The sequence below is a fragment of the Acomys minous genome, assembly GCF_964271855.1.
Source record: "Acomys minous genome assembly, chromosome: 2".
NCBI lineage: Eukaryota > Metazoa > Chordata > Mammalia > Rodentia > Muridae > Acomys > Acomys minous.
The window spans coordinates 21,663,456-21,680,065 of NC_140484.1; the positions used below are offsets into that span (position 1 = coordinate 21,663,456).

Here is a 16,610-nt window from a genome sequence, read left to right on the forward strand (position 1 = left end):
GTAAGAGCACAGGCTGCTGTTTTCAATTTGTGCGATGAAGTAATCTAACAGTGAGACAGGCTCTGCTGTTTCCAAGACAGGGTGTGGAAGGAGAGGGAGAACAGGGAGAAAGTTAGAAGGGAGGCGGCAAGATGGTGCCAGAAGGAAGGCGTTTGTCTCTGAGGTGGGTGGAGAGCAGAGAGGCTTCTTCTCGGTCTCTGTAAGAACACCGCTGTTCATGACCTCAGTGTCCTCTGGGCCTCTCCTGGCTTATCTTGCCAGGGCTGTGAGGCCAACTGTGTCAGGGTTATGCTCAAGAACGATAGATATGCTTAACCCTGGGCGTGCTGGCTCTACTCTGTCATCAGTACCCAGGAGACTGAACCAGGGCCATGCTAAGTTCAGGCTCAGATAATAATGATGTCTTTTTCCCCTTTAATAGCCTGAAGACCAGCTTTGCGTTCTTTTCTTTCTTTCTTTTTTCTCCTATGTTTTCATTTGTATGTATGTGTGTGGGTGTCTGAACAGGCCAGAAGAAGTCATCAGAACCCCCAAAGCTGGAGGTGCAGACGAATATGGGTGTGGGGAACAGAACTTGGGACTTCTGGAAGATTAGCAAGCACTCTTAAACTAAACATTGAACCATTTCTCTAGCCCAGTGTTTTTCTTTTTTTCTTTTTTCTTTTCTTTTTTTTAATTTAGGGAAAAGTCTTTGGGACACAAGTACTTGAAAAACACATTCTTACAATGCCTAAATCTTACCGTACGGGTTAACGATTCAGTCAGAATGACTAACCAGATAAATGTATCTTTATCAAAAGGTAACAGAATTCGAATTCTGCAAGTCACACCAGCATAGTACTTTATCATATACTGGTTAAACCCAAAGCGAAGAGATTCCACAGTAAAACAATAGACTGTTCCTTTAGACAGGAGCGACACTGTGTAGAGCAGGCTAGTCTCGAACTCACAGCGCTGGGATCAAAGTAGTGTTCCACTGTGACTAAACTCTAGTTTAGAGAGAGAACAGTGGCCTATGTTGGTGCTCTGTGGCGGTTCCATGCACGATCAATCCCCTTCGGGTCCTTGGATTTTGCTTTGTCGCCCACTGTGCTCTAGCAGGGCCTCAGTGAGAAGGGTGTGCTTCCCGTTGGTGGGAAAGGTGGTGAGAAGCCCCAGCGCCTGTGGAGGGGCCGGCTTCCAATAAAGAAGCTGCCCTCCGCCCTTTGGAAGACCCGCCACAGGCTGAGCCTCGACCTGCAGGCGACTGAAAACGCCGACGCCTCGCCCTTCTGACTTCCCCGGGACTTCACAGAGCCCCGGGCTGGAGCCTGTGTCGCCCGCTCGCCAGCGGCCACCAGCTTCCAGCGCTGGCGCGTCCCACCCGGCTCAGCCTGCGAGCGTCTCAGCGCGACAATGGAGCCGCCAGGGGGCGCGCGCGAGAAACGGCCTGAAGAGGAAGTCCCGCCTCCCATTTCCGGGGGGCGGAAAGGGGCGGAATTGAAAGCTGCTTCCGGCTCGGGGAAGGTTGCGTTTTGGCACGTGTGTCACTTCCCCGCGGTTCCTGCGGCTCCTGTGGCTCCCTCTGTCCGGGTGATCTTGTCTGGTTTTTCTTGCAGGCCAAAGGATGAAGGCGGTAAGCGCCCTCGGGACCCCAGCCCCCCGTGACTTAGGGTTTCTCGGGTTGACAGGGTCTCTGCCTGGCTTATGGTTCCCATAGGTTTTCACTCTTGTTATAGGGGGCAGTGGCCCAAGTTGGAGCTCCTGGGCGGTTCTTTGGCACAATCCACTTCGGGTCCTTACGGTTTCGCTTCGTCGCCCACTGTGCCCAAGCACCGCCTCAGGGAGCAGGTGTGAGGCCAGTACCAGCCTCTGCATCCGAAGGATGTCAGCTTGAAGGGTTTTCCCAGACTGTCTCTCGAACCCTTTTCCTGCAAACGAGAAGCAAGTCCAAACTTCCTTGAACTTGTTTCTGAGTCTCCGGACCAGGAGGGAGCCCGTTTCTCCCTTAAAGTTAAGGAGATAAGAAGGCTGGGAAGTTTAGAAGTAGTCTTGGGATTTGGATTACAAAGCACTTACCAGCAAGACAGTTGGAATGCAAAGGGTATAATTTAGTTTTACGCTCCTTAGGATCAGGGCTCTTCATCAAGTTGCATAACTTCTGCAACCATCATTTCTTCGTGCGCTATATGAGGATGAGGTGTTGGGAAGTTTGAGTGCTTTGTAAATAATAAAGCATCAAGTAAATGTCCGTTGTTATTGTTAAATGCAACCATTATTTTGCTCTGAATGTGTTACAATACAAGTGTCAGGCTAGCCTTGAATAGCCATTTACCACAGGCTAATGTTTGTCTTTTCGGAGCTTACAGAATTGAGAGACTAGATCAGATCATGGGGAAACCCTGTGATGAGTAACCGATGCGCTAGTGCTGCTTTATAGGGTTAGTTACTTCGGTTCTTGCCAGGATCTGTGGTTGTGAGACATTTGTGAAATTGGTCCAATTTAATTTATAATACTGTTTCCTTAACCTGACTTAAAGAATAATGAAAATTTCTTAGCTGCCATGTTCCTTTTGTTGTTGTGATCTAGAGAAGAAATAAAAAGCAGGTCCCAAGCTTTCGCAAGTTGATAAAAACAAGTAAAGTGAAACTTGAAAACAAACTGAAAAATAAGCAATTTAAACAACAAAGCACCATCAAGAAGTACCGAAAAGAGCAGAGGAAGCTGAGGCAAGCTGTGAAAGATGCTGTGTCTAAAAAACCCGTTCCATTGGAGGACCCAAAGAGCAAACGGCCAGGTAATGAACGTGCTTGCCTACGTAGTCACTCGGACATAGTCTTCATGAGCAGGCGTTGTTGCCTAGTAACCACTCGTTCTGTGTTCAGATCTTTATAAGTCTAGGTGAGGATAGAGTTCTTTATGTTTACCACAGTCAGTATGAGAAGACACTTCAAGATCCTAGGCACCGTGAGAAAGCTAGCTTTTACTTGGGAGAGAGTCAGAGTAGCTTTGTAAATAAATCTGGCTGCCGCCTTCCCATTCACTGAGTTAGCTGAGGTAAGAATGCTTTGCACTGTTGCATTCCTCACTATGTTGCCAATAGGTACTTCCTTTGTAAACTCGACCTGTAGACATGGCGTGAAGTTCAGTTGTGATTGTCCGGGTTGTTTTGTAGAACGATCCAAGAACCCCAGCTCCTCAGAGCAGGAAAGGAATATGACCATTTTGAGTCAGGCCAATTCTGAAGCTGATTTAAATAGCTTCCTTCTTCCCATAGCCAAAGCATTCTCTTAACCCTGATGGAGTTTGACCCAGTAGCAGCATTCTTGGGATGGATAAATGATCAGTTGGCTGGAAGTCGGGAAATGTGGCCTCTTCTCTTGATTTTTGTTGCTAGCCATGTGGTCTCGATTGGTCTCTCTATCTCCAGTCTAGGGAAAATGAGTTGGATGAGTAGATACTTTTAGAGATCTCTTCTGAGTTTTACAGTTTGTTATGTGTAATATGCTAATAGTTCCTTAATAAAAGGAAAAAGCAAAAGATGTTTTCGTTCTTGCAGCTCAGTATCTAAGTGAAGCCATCAGAGAGGGATGAATATAAGGAAAAGATTGATGTACATTATTGAGTCTGATATGAACAGAATGATTTTCCTCTCTTTTATGGTCTCATTTTTCTTACAAAAGTAGGAGGCCAGGTCCTTGGAATGACTAAGAAGTGAGGCAGTGTAGTGACAGAAAAAAGGCATTCAATGGAGGAGAAAAAGTTGATCAACAAAATATACCAATTTCTGGTTTGAGAAACAGATTGCGCCTTTAAAGTAGGCAGGAGTTTCATTCTGTGCATTGTTTAGATAGCAGTATTTATCAGTCTTACTGCTATTAGAAAGGTTGAGTTTTGCTAGTGAAGACAGTAAGATTGCCATGCTCACAGTTGAATCTTCTTCACTTAAAAGGGGTTCTGGCACTTAGTTCTTACTGTTTTTTAATATATAACATGCTTTTATACATAAAAAAAAAAAAGAGATGAATAAAGAGGAACACAGAGAATGAGCCAAGGTAAGTTAGAATGATGTGAGTGAGGTTGGGGTTGTGAAAGCTATGAGTTCCTTAACTGCAGAAGGAAAAGGGACTGTGTGTGTTAGCAGAGTCCTTGAAGTGTTTCCATGCAATCTAAGCAAGGGGGCAGAATAAGAACACACCGGTGTATAGAACAGAGGTGGTTGAAGGGATACTGGCCTGCATGTGTGGTTAGTAAAAACCGTACATTGAAAGTAACCAAGTGATACTGGAAGGACATATGGCTGATGTCAAAGAGTGGGCATGAGGGCTTGGACCTGGCCCTTGGAGAGGGCAGCTGAAACAAAGCTAATTAAGTTGAGAGGCACTCAGCTACTCGTTCTCAGACACTCTGAGACACGGTTCAGAATACATGCAAATGTTCAGAAATTTGAGATCCTAAGTTGCTAGCCCCTTGCCTGGTTCACAGTACCTCCTTATGGAGAGAACAGTCACCTAACATGTCAGTAGTGCTTTCCTTGGGAGTACTGGAGGGAGGGCAGGTAAGAGCATAGAGAAAATCCAAATTCTAATATTTCTTTTTTTTCTTTTTTCTTTTTGGTGGAACAGTTAAAAGGATCGAGATGGAAGATGAGGAGGAGGAAGAAGCCCTTCCTCTAGATATGATGGATGAAGATGACTTGCAGCTGATGAAAGACTTAGGACAAAAAGCATCTTTTCTCACAAGAGACCTTTCTTCTAGGTAACATTTCATCTGGATTATAACTGTACAGTATTACAGGTGTAGTTCTGATTCTTTTTTCTTTGTGGTTCTGAGCAGCAGACCCAGGGCCCTGTATAATATACTAGTGTTCTCTCTATGTAGCCCTAGATGGACTGTGACTGATGGTCCTCCTGCCTCAGCTTTCAGAGTGCTGGGACTACAGGCATGTATCATCTTGCCTGGCTTACAGTAGACTTTGTAAATGATAGGCCTCTAGGTACTTGTGTTGGTTAGTTTTTTTGTCAGCCTGACACAAGCTAGAGTTATCTGAGAGAACCTCACTTGAAAAAACGTTCCATCAGGTTCACTTACCCAGTGGTTTTCAGCCTTCCTGACACTCCATGTTGTGACCCCAACCATAAAATTATTTTTGTTGCTACTTCATATCTGTAATGTTGCTACTGTTGTGAATCATAATGTAAATATTTCTTCAGATAGAAGTTTGCCAAAGGGGTCTCGACCCAGGTTGGGAACAGCTGGCTTATAGGCCAGCCTTGATTGATGTTTGATGTGGAGAGGTCCAGCCCGCTGTGGGCAGTGCCATCCCTAGGCATGTGATCCTGGGTGTTGTAAGAAAACCTGAACGAGCCAGCAGGCGGTGTTCCCCCATAGCTCCTGCCTCAGTCCCTTCCCTGAGTCCTGCCCTTCATGATGGACTACAATTGTAAGATGAAACAAACCCTTTCCTCACCAGGTGGCTTTGGCTTGTGGTGGTAATCGCAGCAGTAGAGACCTGCCCTTTACAACTGTACCCTTTAAAACTGAAATTGAACTTTTCCCCTCAGTGAGCCAGTTCACGTCAGGAAACGAAAGCACGAGAGTGTGATTGACAAATACGAGAAGATGCCGAGAAGTCTGCAAGCTGCCCCGGAGAAGGAGCTGATTCACTTGCTTCCTATCAAGGATAAGAGTGGAATAATCCCACAGACTAGGGAGAAGCCAGGTGAGGCTAGTGGCTCCGTGACGTGGGACACTGCTTCTCACTAATAGAGCACAGTCACAGCTCAGTTGTATTTTGGCTTTTAATCATACCCACAGAGTAAGAGGAGCTGCCATGAGCATATAGCAGACTCGGTGATTCTGGCCAGGGGCATACCTGGTCCTTTCAGGTGCCTGTTGTATTGAGACTGCCACTAGAGCTACAAGGTTTGGGTGATAACTCTTCAAAGAGGGAGGGGATAAGACAGAGGTAGGGAAAGAAAGAGAGAAAATGTATTTGTGAGATAAAGCAGCTAAAGCCAAAAACTAAAGGCAATGTTCTGGTGATTTATAGCAAAGTATGTACTCATGAAACTCCATCTAGACAAAAACCAGATTCTGCCAGCTTCCAGGACCTTTGCTGGTGCTCCCTCAGTCACTCAGAGTGATCGCTGATCCTGAGGTCTGTGGTAACCACTGCTCTGCTGATTTCTTCTGTTTGTTTTACCACTTAACACTGTCACAGCTTTAATGTGTAAATTTGTCCAATAGTCACTGACATCCAGCAAGAAGAAGAGGATGACGACGAGCTGCAGGTTGAGCAAGGTAATGAGATGCGCTGTTGTAGCTGTTTGATGTACTCTTTTGCTTGATGGGTGGAGTTAATTTTAGGCAGTGCACCTAGCGTGGACATTGTGGAGTACCGCTCCTTTAAAGGCCTTTTTATATATTTGAAAGTCTCACCTTGTGAAATTTGATACACATTTGTTATGGAACAATGTGAATAATTGCATTTTTCAATGGTGAGGCAAACATCAAGAATGTTAATTGTTGCTGTTTTGAATCCTTTTAATTATAAGAGAAGGACCTATTTATAAAAACTGTTACTTTTTAAAATAGCAAAATTGATTTTGTGATGTGGAATCTTTTTTCTTTTAAGGACAATTATGCTTACTATATATCTTTTTTTTAACACTTAAAGTAATTTTTGCTGCTTATGTAAGTTTTTTAAGATTATATTTTTATTTCTTGTGTATGTGTGCATGTGGAAATCAGAGACAGTCTTATCTCTCTCTCATCCATCTTTGCTTAAGACTAGGTCTTATATTGTAACTCAGGTTGACGTGGAACTTACTGTGTAACCCGGAATGGCCTCAAACTCATGGCAGTCTTAAGTCAGCCTTGCCTGTATGGACTTGCTTTGTAGACCAGGCTGGTCTCGAACTCATAGGCTTGCCTCTACTTCCCCGAGTTCTGGGATTACAGGTATTCACCACCGCCTGGCTTAACTGTTGTATTAGTTTCAGTCATTTATCAGAGGCTCATTACAGTTTATACTTAAGTGTTTATTATCTAGTTTCCAAAAAGATCTCTGAAGGTATAATTCAAACCACTACTTAGAGTTGAAAAAAACAAAAGGAAAGTATTTTGTATCTTAAGAAAATACTAAATCAGTACTGAGCAGTGGTGGTACACACCTTTAATCCCAGCACTCAGGAGCCAGAGGCAGGCAGATTTCTGAGTTTGAGATCAGCCTGGTCTATAGAGTGAGTTCCAAGATAGCCACAGCCACACAGAGAAACCTTGTCTCTTGAAAAACAAAAACAAAAACAAAAACAAAAACAAAAACAAAAACAAAAACAAAAACAAAAGGAAGAAGAAGAAGGAAAGAAAAGATTAAGTCAGAATATCTCTTTAGCTAGTGCAAAACTGGCCTTCTTACCATAGTAGTTAAGAGTTAACAGTTAGATTTGGGTCTGTTTCTGTCAAGCTACTTTTTTGTTTAAGTTTTCTCAGCTACAAAATGACGTGTATGTGTGTGCTAGTAAGAATGGTGGTCCTGTTCTACGTGAGGCCAGAGGATGACACACGGCAGTAGACATAGACTCACTGCTATCAGCATTGAAATTTATTTGTTTACTTATTTATTGAGACAGGGTCTCTCTGTGTAGCCTTGGCTGTCCTGGACTTGCTTTGTAGACCAGGCTGGCCTTGAATTCACAGAGATCCACCTGCCTCCTGAGTGCTGGGATTACAGGCATGTGCCACCATGCCCTGCTTCATTAATATTTATTATATATAAAAAGTATGAATTTATTAGCTCTCTGTGAGTAAAGGAATATTTATGAAGGAAAATCTGATTTCTTTCAGAGGCCATTGAAACCCCCATTCCAGAGCTCACCATAGAAGAACATTTGATTGAGAGAAAGAAGAAATTACAGGAAAAGAAAATACAGATTGCAACCTTGGCATCTGCTATACTATCAGATCCAGAAAGCAATGTGAGTGCTTTAATTACGTGTAAGCCTCAGGTTGTTCAAGAGCTCTGGTTTCCTATAAGCATACACAAACCTGGAAAGACTTAGCTAAACATAGGCTTGAGTGGATGAAAAAGTAGATTTGATCTTAGCCTCATCTTGCATCTCAGCCTAACTTCTGTCATGAGCTAAGAACAGCCATTTAGTCTCTGAATTTATTGTCCTTATTTGCAAGCAAAGATACAGGACTTGGTAGCTGTGGTGGTGGTAAGTGTCTAAAAGTTACTGTATTAGGGAACAAGAGTCTTCCTGTAGATTTGCCTGCCTGACTGGTAGAGAGAGAGAGTGAGCTTGCTTGCTCATGCAAGCACCTGTCTGTCGGTCAGAGTCTTCCCAGGCTGGCCTCAAACTTGTCTTTGCCTTCACAGATTAAAAAACTGAAAGAGCTGCGGTCCATGCTGATGGAACAGGACCCCGATGTTGCTGTCACTGTCCGGAAGTTGGTGATCATTTCACTGATGGAGCTATTTAAGGACATCACTCCCTCGTATAAAATCCGGCCCCTAACTGAAGCAGAAAAATCTACTAAGGTGAAGCTAGATAAAATTACTGTAGAAGTCAAAAAATTTGGAGGGCTAGTAATGGAGGGCTAGTAATGGAGGGCTAGTAATGGAGGGCTAGTAATGGAGGGCTAGTAATGGAGGGCTAGTAATGGAGGGCTAGTAATGGAGGGCTAGTAATGGAGGGCTAGTAATGGAGGGCTAGTAATGGAGGGCTAGTAATGGAGGGCTAGTAATGGGAGGCTAGTAATGGGAGGCTAGTAATGGGAGGCTAGGGGTTGTTGTTATTGCTTAATCCTCGCTCCTGCCCCTCACCAAGTATAAGGCACTTGTGTTTTTGCCAGCTTTTGAACTTAATGCTCTGATATTTAAACATAAAATGATTTTGATCTTTTCAGATTCGTAAAGAAACCCAGAAGTTAAGAGAATTTGAAGAAGGCCTGGTTAGCCAATATAAATTTTATTTGGAAAATCTGGAACAAATTGTTAAAGGTAGGTTAAACTCTTTTTTTTTTTATTACCGTAACCCTGGCTGTCTTGGAACTCAGTATGGAGACCAGGTTGGCCTTAAGCTCACAGAGATCTGCCTGCCTCTGCCTCTTCGGGGCTGTACTATGAAGAGTTAAACATATCTTAAAAGCACATACATACCTAACCTTATATGATCACAAAGGTAAATCTTCTGCTTTATGTGAGAGGCAGTCTAAAGTCAGACTTGCTGGGGCTGAGGTTGTGGCTCATTTGGAAGAGTTTTAACCTAGTCCAAGATGGTTGCTATCTCTGGTGCTGCATAAGCCAGGCATGTGGCAGTGCACACCTGCAGTCTCAGTGCAGGGGCAGTGGAGGCCAGAGTTGGATAAGCCAGGCATGTGGCGGTGCACACCTGCAGTCTCAGCGCAGGGGCGGTGGAGGCGGGAATATCAGAAGTTCCTGGTCATTCTCAGCTACACAGAGAGCTCAAGTCTCTTGTGTGTTAGAGTGGAGACCCTGTGTCAAAACAAAAAGACTTCCAAGTTCAGCCTTTCTAGGCAAAATAATTTTTTCTCCCTTACTCTCTAGCAATAAATAGCAATATAGCTTACCTCGTAGGATTTATGAGAAGCAATTGGATGTATAAACATGAAGTTTTTAGATACTTTGTCAACTACTAGTATTAGCCTTACTGTTTGTGCAGTTTTTGTTCTTTTGGAGTGCTGGGGATTGAATTAGGAACACATGTACACTAGGCAGGCACACTGCAGCTGAACTCTATGCCCACTGTGCTGTAATCCTTCATAGATAGCCATGTGTTCGTTAAATTTATAAAGTTGGGATTCATTTTCTTTTTATTATTTAAAACTGTAGACAAAAGGCTGTATCTTGAAAAAGATGTTCCTGCCTTTAAAAGAAATGTAAAACTTAGCTAAGATGATAAGCTCTTTCCATGCCGTTCTCTTCAGAAAAAGGGGGCATGGTGAAAATGGGGTGGTACATAGAGAAGAAACCTAGGTGCCTATGTAAGACGTTTTCATCCCACTGCATTCCTTTCCTGAGGGCTAGGACCAAGGACCACCTAGTTATCACTGAAACAGCATCTCTGTTGTCTGAGGACCACCTAGTTATCGCTGAAGCAGTACTGCTGTTGGCTGAGGACCACCTAGTTATCACTGAGGCAGTACTGCTGTTGGCTGAGGACCACCTAGTTATCACTGAGCCGGTACTGCTATTGACTGAGGACCACCTAGTTATCACTGAGCCAGTACGGTTGTTGGCTGAGGACTACCTAGTTATCACTGAGGCAGTACTGCTGTTGGCTGAGGACCACCTAGTTATCACTGAGGCAGTACTGCTGTTGGCTGAGGACCACCTAGTTATCATTGAGGCAGTACTGCTGTTGGCTGAGGACTACCTAGTTATCACTGAGGCAGTACTGCTGTTGGCTGAGGACTACCTAGTTATCACTGACGCAGTTTTGCTGTTGGCTGAGGACCACCTAGTTATCACTGAGGCAGTACTGCTGTTGGCTGAGGACCACCTAGTTATCACTGAGACAGTACTGCTGTTGGCTGAGAACCACCTAGTTATCACTGAGGCAGTACTGCTGTTGGCTGAGGACCACCTAGTTATCGCTGAGGCAGTACCGCTGTTAGCAGTACCAAGTAGGGCGGGGAAGTGGTGGAGTGGACATACAGGGGAGATAGAGGCTTGGATAGTCTTCGCATGCTTTGGCGTGCACCTGAAGCATATGAGCATTTGGTCTCGGAGTCTTTTGCCTGGCCATTGTCAAGCACATGTGGTGGTGTGGGAATGTGAGTGTCAAGGAGTCAGTCCTCTCCTTCCATCCTGTGGACTCCAGGGGTTGAACTCAGTTCCATTACTCACTGAGCATGTTTACTGGCCCCACATTACCATCTTGGTCTGTAGCTGATTTGAAAGATTAGTAAAATGATTTATGCTCGTTCGCGTTACCCCCTTTCTCTCTCTCTTTCTTTCTCTCATGTCCCAAGTTTTCTCTTTATGAACTTTGTAGCTCTGTCTGAGTTCAAGAAGATGCAGATGTTCTATGTAGATCTGACCATGAAAATATTTTATAGCTTAAGAAAAGTGTGGGGCTGGGCGTGGTGGCTCACGCCTTTAATCCCAGCTTTTGGGAGGCAGAGGCTGGCAGATTGATGTGAGTTCGAGGCCAGCCTGGTCTACAAAGTGAGTCCAGGATAGCCAAGACTACACAGAGAAACCTTGTCTTGAAAAACCAAAAAAATAAAAAAGAAAAGTGTGGGAATACATGTTTACTATAAAACAAAAGCTAATTTATTCAAGCTTTGACCAGGGATTAAAGTAATTATATTCATGTCTTAATTAGACTGGAAGCAAAGGAAGCTGAAGAAGAGCAACGTGGTATCCTTAAAGGCCTACAAAGGGCTGGCTGAAGTGGCAGTGAAGAGCCTGTGTGAGCTGTTGGTGGCCCTGCCCCATTTTAACTTTCACAATAACATCATTGTGTTAATTGTTCCTCTGATGAATGATGGGTCAAAATCGGTGGGTTGCTCGAAAACTGGTTTATTGCTCTTGTCCTTTAGGGGAAAATTACGCATTATGTATTTCATCTTACCACTAAAGTATTTTGTTTGTTTGTTTGTGTTTTGAGACAGGGTTTCTTTGTGTAGCCCTGGCTGTCCTGGACTCTCTTTGTAGACCAGGCTGTCCTCGTACTCACAGAGTGCTGGGATTAAAGGCATGCACTATCATGCTCGGCTACCTCCAAATTCTTTATACGCTGTTAGTTGTAATTAATATCAGTCTAGTATGTACTGTCTCTAAGAAAATTGTTTGAGCATTAGTTTAGTGAGTGGTTCTCCATGGAGGCTTGTATTTAATGTCTTACAATGCACAGGACAGTCCTCCAACAGCAAAGTGCTCGACTCGAAGTGTCAGCACTACTTTATTGTGACACTTTCTTTTTCAGATATCTGAAATGTGTTGTGAAGCAGTAAAGAAGCTCTTTAAACAAGATAAATTAGGCCAAGCTTCTCTTGGTGTAATTAAAGTGATTTCTGGTTTTGTAAAGGGCAGAAATTATGAAGTAAGGCCAGAGGTAAGCCTTTCTTTTCTTACTTTGAACTTTGTTTTAAGTTACAAAGTTAATTTTTTATTGTTTTAATAAATGTATTTACAGATGACTATAAAGTGAAAAGTTAAATGTTTGCATTGACTAAATGTAGATATTACTGACAGTTTGTTATATATATCCTCCTTGGTGTATTTTTAGAGATATATGCATCTTTGTCTCAAATCCTAAGAAGTAGGCTTCTAATAGGAGCACTTTTCTGCAGCAGTGTGACGTGCTGTGTGGTGAACTTCAGCATCCCACACACGGATATATGGGACCCTGGGTAGATAGTGAGTTTTCCTGATACAGTCAATGTTGGAGAGATCACCTATGGTTGTCAAGAGTTTGTCCCATGAAAATTTCTATGTCTGTGAACTCAGTGAGGGAGTTTCTTCAACAGAAAATGCGGAGTCGCAAATCTCATTCTGCTTATGCTGTTCTGTGTTGTGAGGCCCAGATAAGTGCTGGCACTATCAATTTCAAAACTTGGTAGCTAGTATAGAAGTGTCTTGGTTTGCCTTTGTCCATACCATTCCAACTTGCTTTCTGTCCCATTTACACTGTGCCATCCTGTCTGCCAGTGCACATGATGTCTTTTTGTTATATTCACTTATCAGATGTTTTGAATTTTTAGCCATATACTAGCGTGCTTTCTCAGACATGCATGTCTGAACATGGTTACCAGAAGAGGGTAGAACTCTGTGTTGATGTGATAAGACATTCAAAAACTTATTCACTTAGAGTAATTTTTTTTCTACAGTTTTTGGGCATAGTATAAGTACTAAGCTCTGTTTGTTTTTTCTTTCTTTCTTTTTTTTTTTTTTTTACTTTTAGATGTTAAAAACATTTTTATGCCTGAGAATCAAGGAAGTAGAGGTGAAAAAAGATACAGAGGACATTAACAAACCAAAAAAGTTCATGACTTTCAAGGAAAAGAGAAAAACTCTATCAAGAATGCAAAGAAAGGTTTGGTTTCTTTTTCATTTCATTAAATATTCTGCTTTGATTAATCTTGGGTTACAATCAAAGTGTAAATAGATAAATCTTGTATAAATCACAGTCAAGAAAGGACTTTTATTGGTTACGTTTGTTGTTTGACAGTTTCATATATGTATTTAATATATTCTGATTACCGTCTCCCACTGTTTTTTGTTTTGTTTTAATCTCCTTGCTTTCTCCGTCTGTCCCTCCACCCCAGCAGAAATACACACCAGTCCCATCTGTGACCATTTGAGGAATCCACTGGAGCCTGGGGTGTCATCTGTGGGTACAGACACAGAAGGCAGCTTCCCCTCTCCCTAAATCCGTCAGTAGGAAATAGTTGAGCAGTTAGTTGTGGGCCGCCTGCGCTCCTCCCCCCTCCGCTGTTGGCAGGTTCTTTGTTGACTTAGTGCAGGCATCCACAACTGCCATGAATTGCAGTGGTGATGTCTTGCTCAGGAAATGACGTTTCATATACCTTCTCCCTGTTGTCCTACTCTGTAGTCCACCTCTCCCTTTCTGCAGTGCTCCCTCTGTAGTCCACCTCTCCCTTTCTGCAGTGCTCCCTAAGCCGTAGAGAGGACGATAAAATGATCTGGTTAGGGCTGTACGCTCATCTGTCACTCTTACATCATGGCGTGCTGCCGTGAGCCCGTGCATTCACCACTATTCACAGGAAAGAGGCTTCCCTGATTAAGGCTGAGAGGGGCATTTATTGTGAATATAAGTGTAAATATTTAGATGTCACCTGAAACTCTATCTCATTTGAGCTGAATAACAGTATTCAGTTCTCTCCTTGGGCCTATGATCTCCCCATCATGGCTTTGTGACTGTGCTTACAGTACCAGGTTTATATTCTGTCCTGTGAAATAAGTCTTAAATCCAGTCAGAGAGCTGGTTATGGTGGCACACACCTGTAATCCCAGCACTCAGGAAGTAGAGGCAGGCGGATCTCTGAGTTCGAGGCCAGCCTGGTCTACAAAGACAGGCAAGGCTGCACAGAGAAACCTTGTCTTGAAAAAAAAAATTTCCAGTCAGAGAGCAGAGAGCAGTTAGCTACCTCTGGGCACATCTTGCTGACTGGCTGTGTTTACAACCGGATAAGATTGCCAGCAGCTGTAGTGCATCTTCAGGGACTGAAAGTTAGCCAACAGGGAAGACTGTCCAACTAAATTCCAACTTGATTTCTTTATATCACCAGTATAAGAAGTGTGGAATCTTCAGCAACAGGGTCTTATAATTTAGCTCTAGTGGGCTGCTGAGAGGACCAGCAAGAAGCTGGCTTGTTTAGGGATTTCTGGGGGTTCTTTGACACCAGATAGTTCATGAGCAACTATCCATCCCAGCACTGGGGCTTTTGTTTAAAAACTGGCCGCCTCTGGGCGCAGCTTTTCCTAGCCATGCAGGATATCTCTCTAAACTTTTCCTTTAAAAAATACATTTTAAAATTTGGTTACGATAGGTTTTTTTTTTTTTTTACGATAGGTTTTTATATGGCTCTTTTATATACCTTTGATTTGGTTAATTTTCTCCCCCCCCACCATGTTTCCCATGTTTAAATTTTTCTAACCCCGCTTCCCCCCCTACTTTTGCTATTTACATTCCTACTACCCTTTCCTTTAAAGCATCTTCCTCCAAATGCCTCTTTGTAATTTTTTAGTCCAGCTGTTCTGGAACTCACTGTATAGACCAGGCTGGCCTTGAACTAGAGAGATGCACCGGCCTCTGCCTCCTGTGTGCTGGGATTAAAGGTGTGTGCCACTACCCCTGGCCTGACAGATACCCTTGAACTCAGACTTAGAGTTTAGAAGCTAGAATCTAAACATGAGGGAGAGCATGACATTTATTTTCCTACACATAGACCAGTTACCTTATTCAGTATAATGTTCTATACTTCCATCCATTTGCCTGCAAACTGTGTAATTTTATTTTCTTTAGAGTTGAATAAAATGTTAATGTGTGTATGCCCCACATGTCCATTATCCATTTATTAGTTGATGGACATCTGGGCTCTTGCCATTTCCTAGCTGTTGCCAATGGAGCAGCAGTGAACCTGGATGAGCACTTGTCTCTATAGTAGGGCATATGTCCAGGAGTAGACTATGGGCCACATGACACCTGGCTTTTTAAATAATCCCCACACTAATTTTCGTAGTGTCTATACCAGTGTGCACTCTGACCAAGAGTGAACAAGATTTCCTCTTTGCCCACTTCCTTGCCAGCATTTGTTCATGATTTTTGTTGTTGTTGTTGTTATGGTTGGTTTTTGTTGTTTTGGTTTATTTTTGTTTTGTGAGGGAAAGTTTGTCTGCATAGTCCTGGCTGTCCTGGAACTTGTCCTGTAGACCAAGTTGCCCTCAAACTCTGATCCCCCTGCTGTGCCTCCCAAGCGCTGGGATTAAAGGCACATGGCACCGCTGTTGAAATTATTTTTATAAAACAGTGTTTGCTTCTCTCAGCTTATTTCTTAACCTGATTATCACACAAATAATTGAGACTTTTTTTTTTAAATAATACAAGGCTTCACAACACAATTTTGAGCAGTTTAAGTCTGTTCTTAGCCCTTTAAAGCTATTTTGTCTTACAGCCAGGAAACATTCTAGCAGCACTTGTCCTTTGTAGCTTTCCTTGGCTCCAGCTCCTTCCTCCTGATCTTCCTTGGACCTCTACCAGTGGCTGAATCCTCTGGCTCAATTCCTAACTTCCTCTTCTAACTCCTCCTCCCTTGGCAGGAGGATTGCTTAAGTCCAGTTTAAGACCAACATCTGGAACCTAACAAGATTTTCTCTCAAAAAAGGAATAAAACAAGTTTGAGCTGTGAAGTATTTAGAGAATTTTGTTTTTGACCTCTTTCTACAAAAACAGCATTTCTTAAATCAGGTTAGACTAACAACTGCTGGCAGAGAGCAAGGGATGTTTCCTCCTCCTCCTCCTCTTCCTCCTCTTCTTCCTCTTTCTCCACCTCTTTCTCCTCTTCCTCCTCCTCCTTGGTTTTTGCTTTACTATGTGGAGGGCTATTTTTAAGTTCTTTTTATTATTTTTTTCATGTATGTGTATGTTTTTGCACATGTGACTGCTGTAGTATGTGTTTAGAGGTCAGGGGACAGTTCGTGGGCCCTCTCTACCCTGTGGGGTCTGGGGATCGCTCTCAAGTTGACAGGCTTGGCAACAAGTATCTGTCCCCACTGAGCCACAGCCATCCCCTCCTATCTTAAGAAAAGGTTTTCTATATTTAATTATTTATTTACATGTGTCTATGAAAAGATATTTAGTCATTATAAAATACAGATTTCATTTTCCTTGACAGGAAGCGTGAACACATTTGAGTTTGTATTGGGTTCAATTGCTTTATTGGTCAAAGTTCTAATCTCTTAAATCTGGGTTGAAATCAAGTCAGTTTTCATTTACCGATACTTTGAAGGTTAATTTAGAAAGGCAAATAGTATCCACCTTTAAGGATTATTTTACAGTTTAAATGAGATGATGTGTGTGCAGCACATGTAAGTTCATGATGCAGGGCGGTCTTTATACGCATTGGTTCTTAG

The 16,610-nt window shown here is 42.9% G+C and overlaps 1 protein-coding gene across 1 annotated transcript in view; it reads left to right on the top strand.

Annotated features, from left to right (window-relative positions):
- Positions 1-1,451: 1,451 nt before the first annotated feature.
- The window catches only part of NOC3L (NOC3 like DNA replication regulator), a 29,015-nt gene continuing 13,856 nt past the window's right edge, over positions 1,452-16,610 (top strand). Inside the window, exons 1-11 of the mRNA XM_084754936.1 lie at positions 1,452-1,615; positions 2,570-2,777; positions 4,606-4,738; positions 5,545-5,702; positions 6,230-6,283; positions 7,829-7,959; positions 8,364-8,525; positions 8,894-8,987; positions 11,338-11,513; positions 11,941-12,069; positions 12,919-13,050. Coding sequence (XP_084611062.1) covers positions 1,607-1,615; positions 2,570-2,777; positions 4,606-4,738; positions 5,545-5,702; positions 6,230-6,283; positions 7,829-7,959; positions 8,364-8,525; positions 8,894-8,987; positions 11,338-11,513; positions 11,941-12,069; positions 12,919-13,050 — 1,386 coding nt within the window. The 5' untranslated portion in view covers positions 1,452-1,606. The remainder of the gene's footprint in view (positions 1,616-2,569; positions 2,778-4,605; positions 4,739-5,544; positions 5,703-6,229; positions 6,284-7,828; positions 7,960-8,363; positions 8,526-8,893; positions 8,988-11,337; positions 11,514-11,940; positions 12,070-12,918; positions 13,051-16,610) is intronic.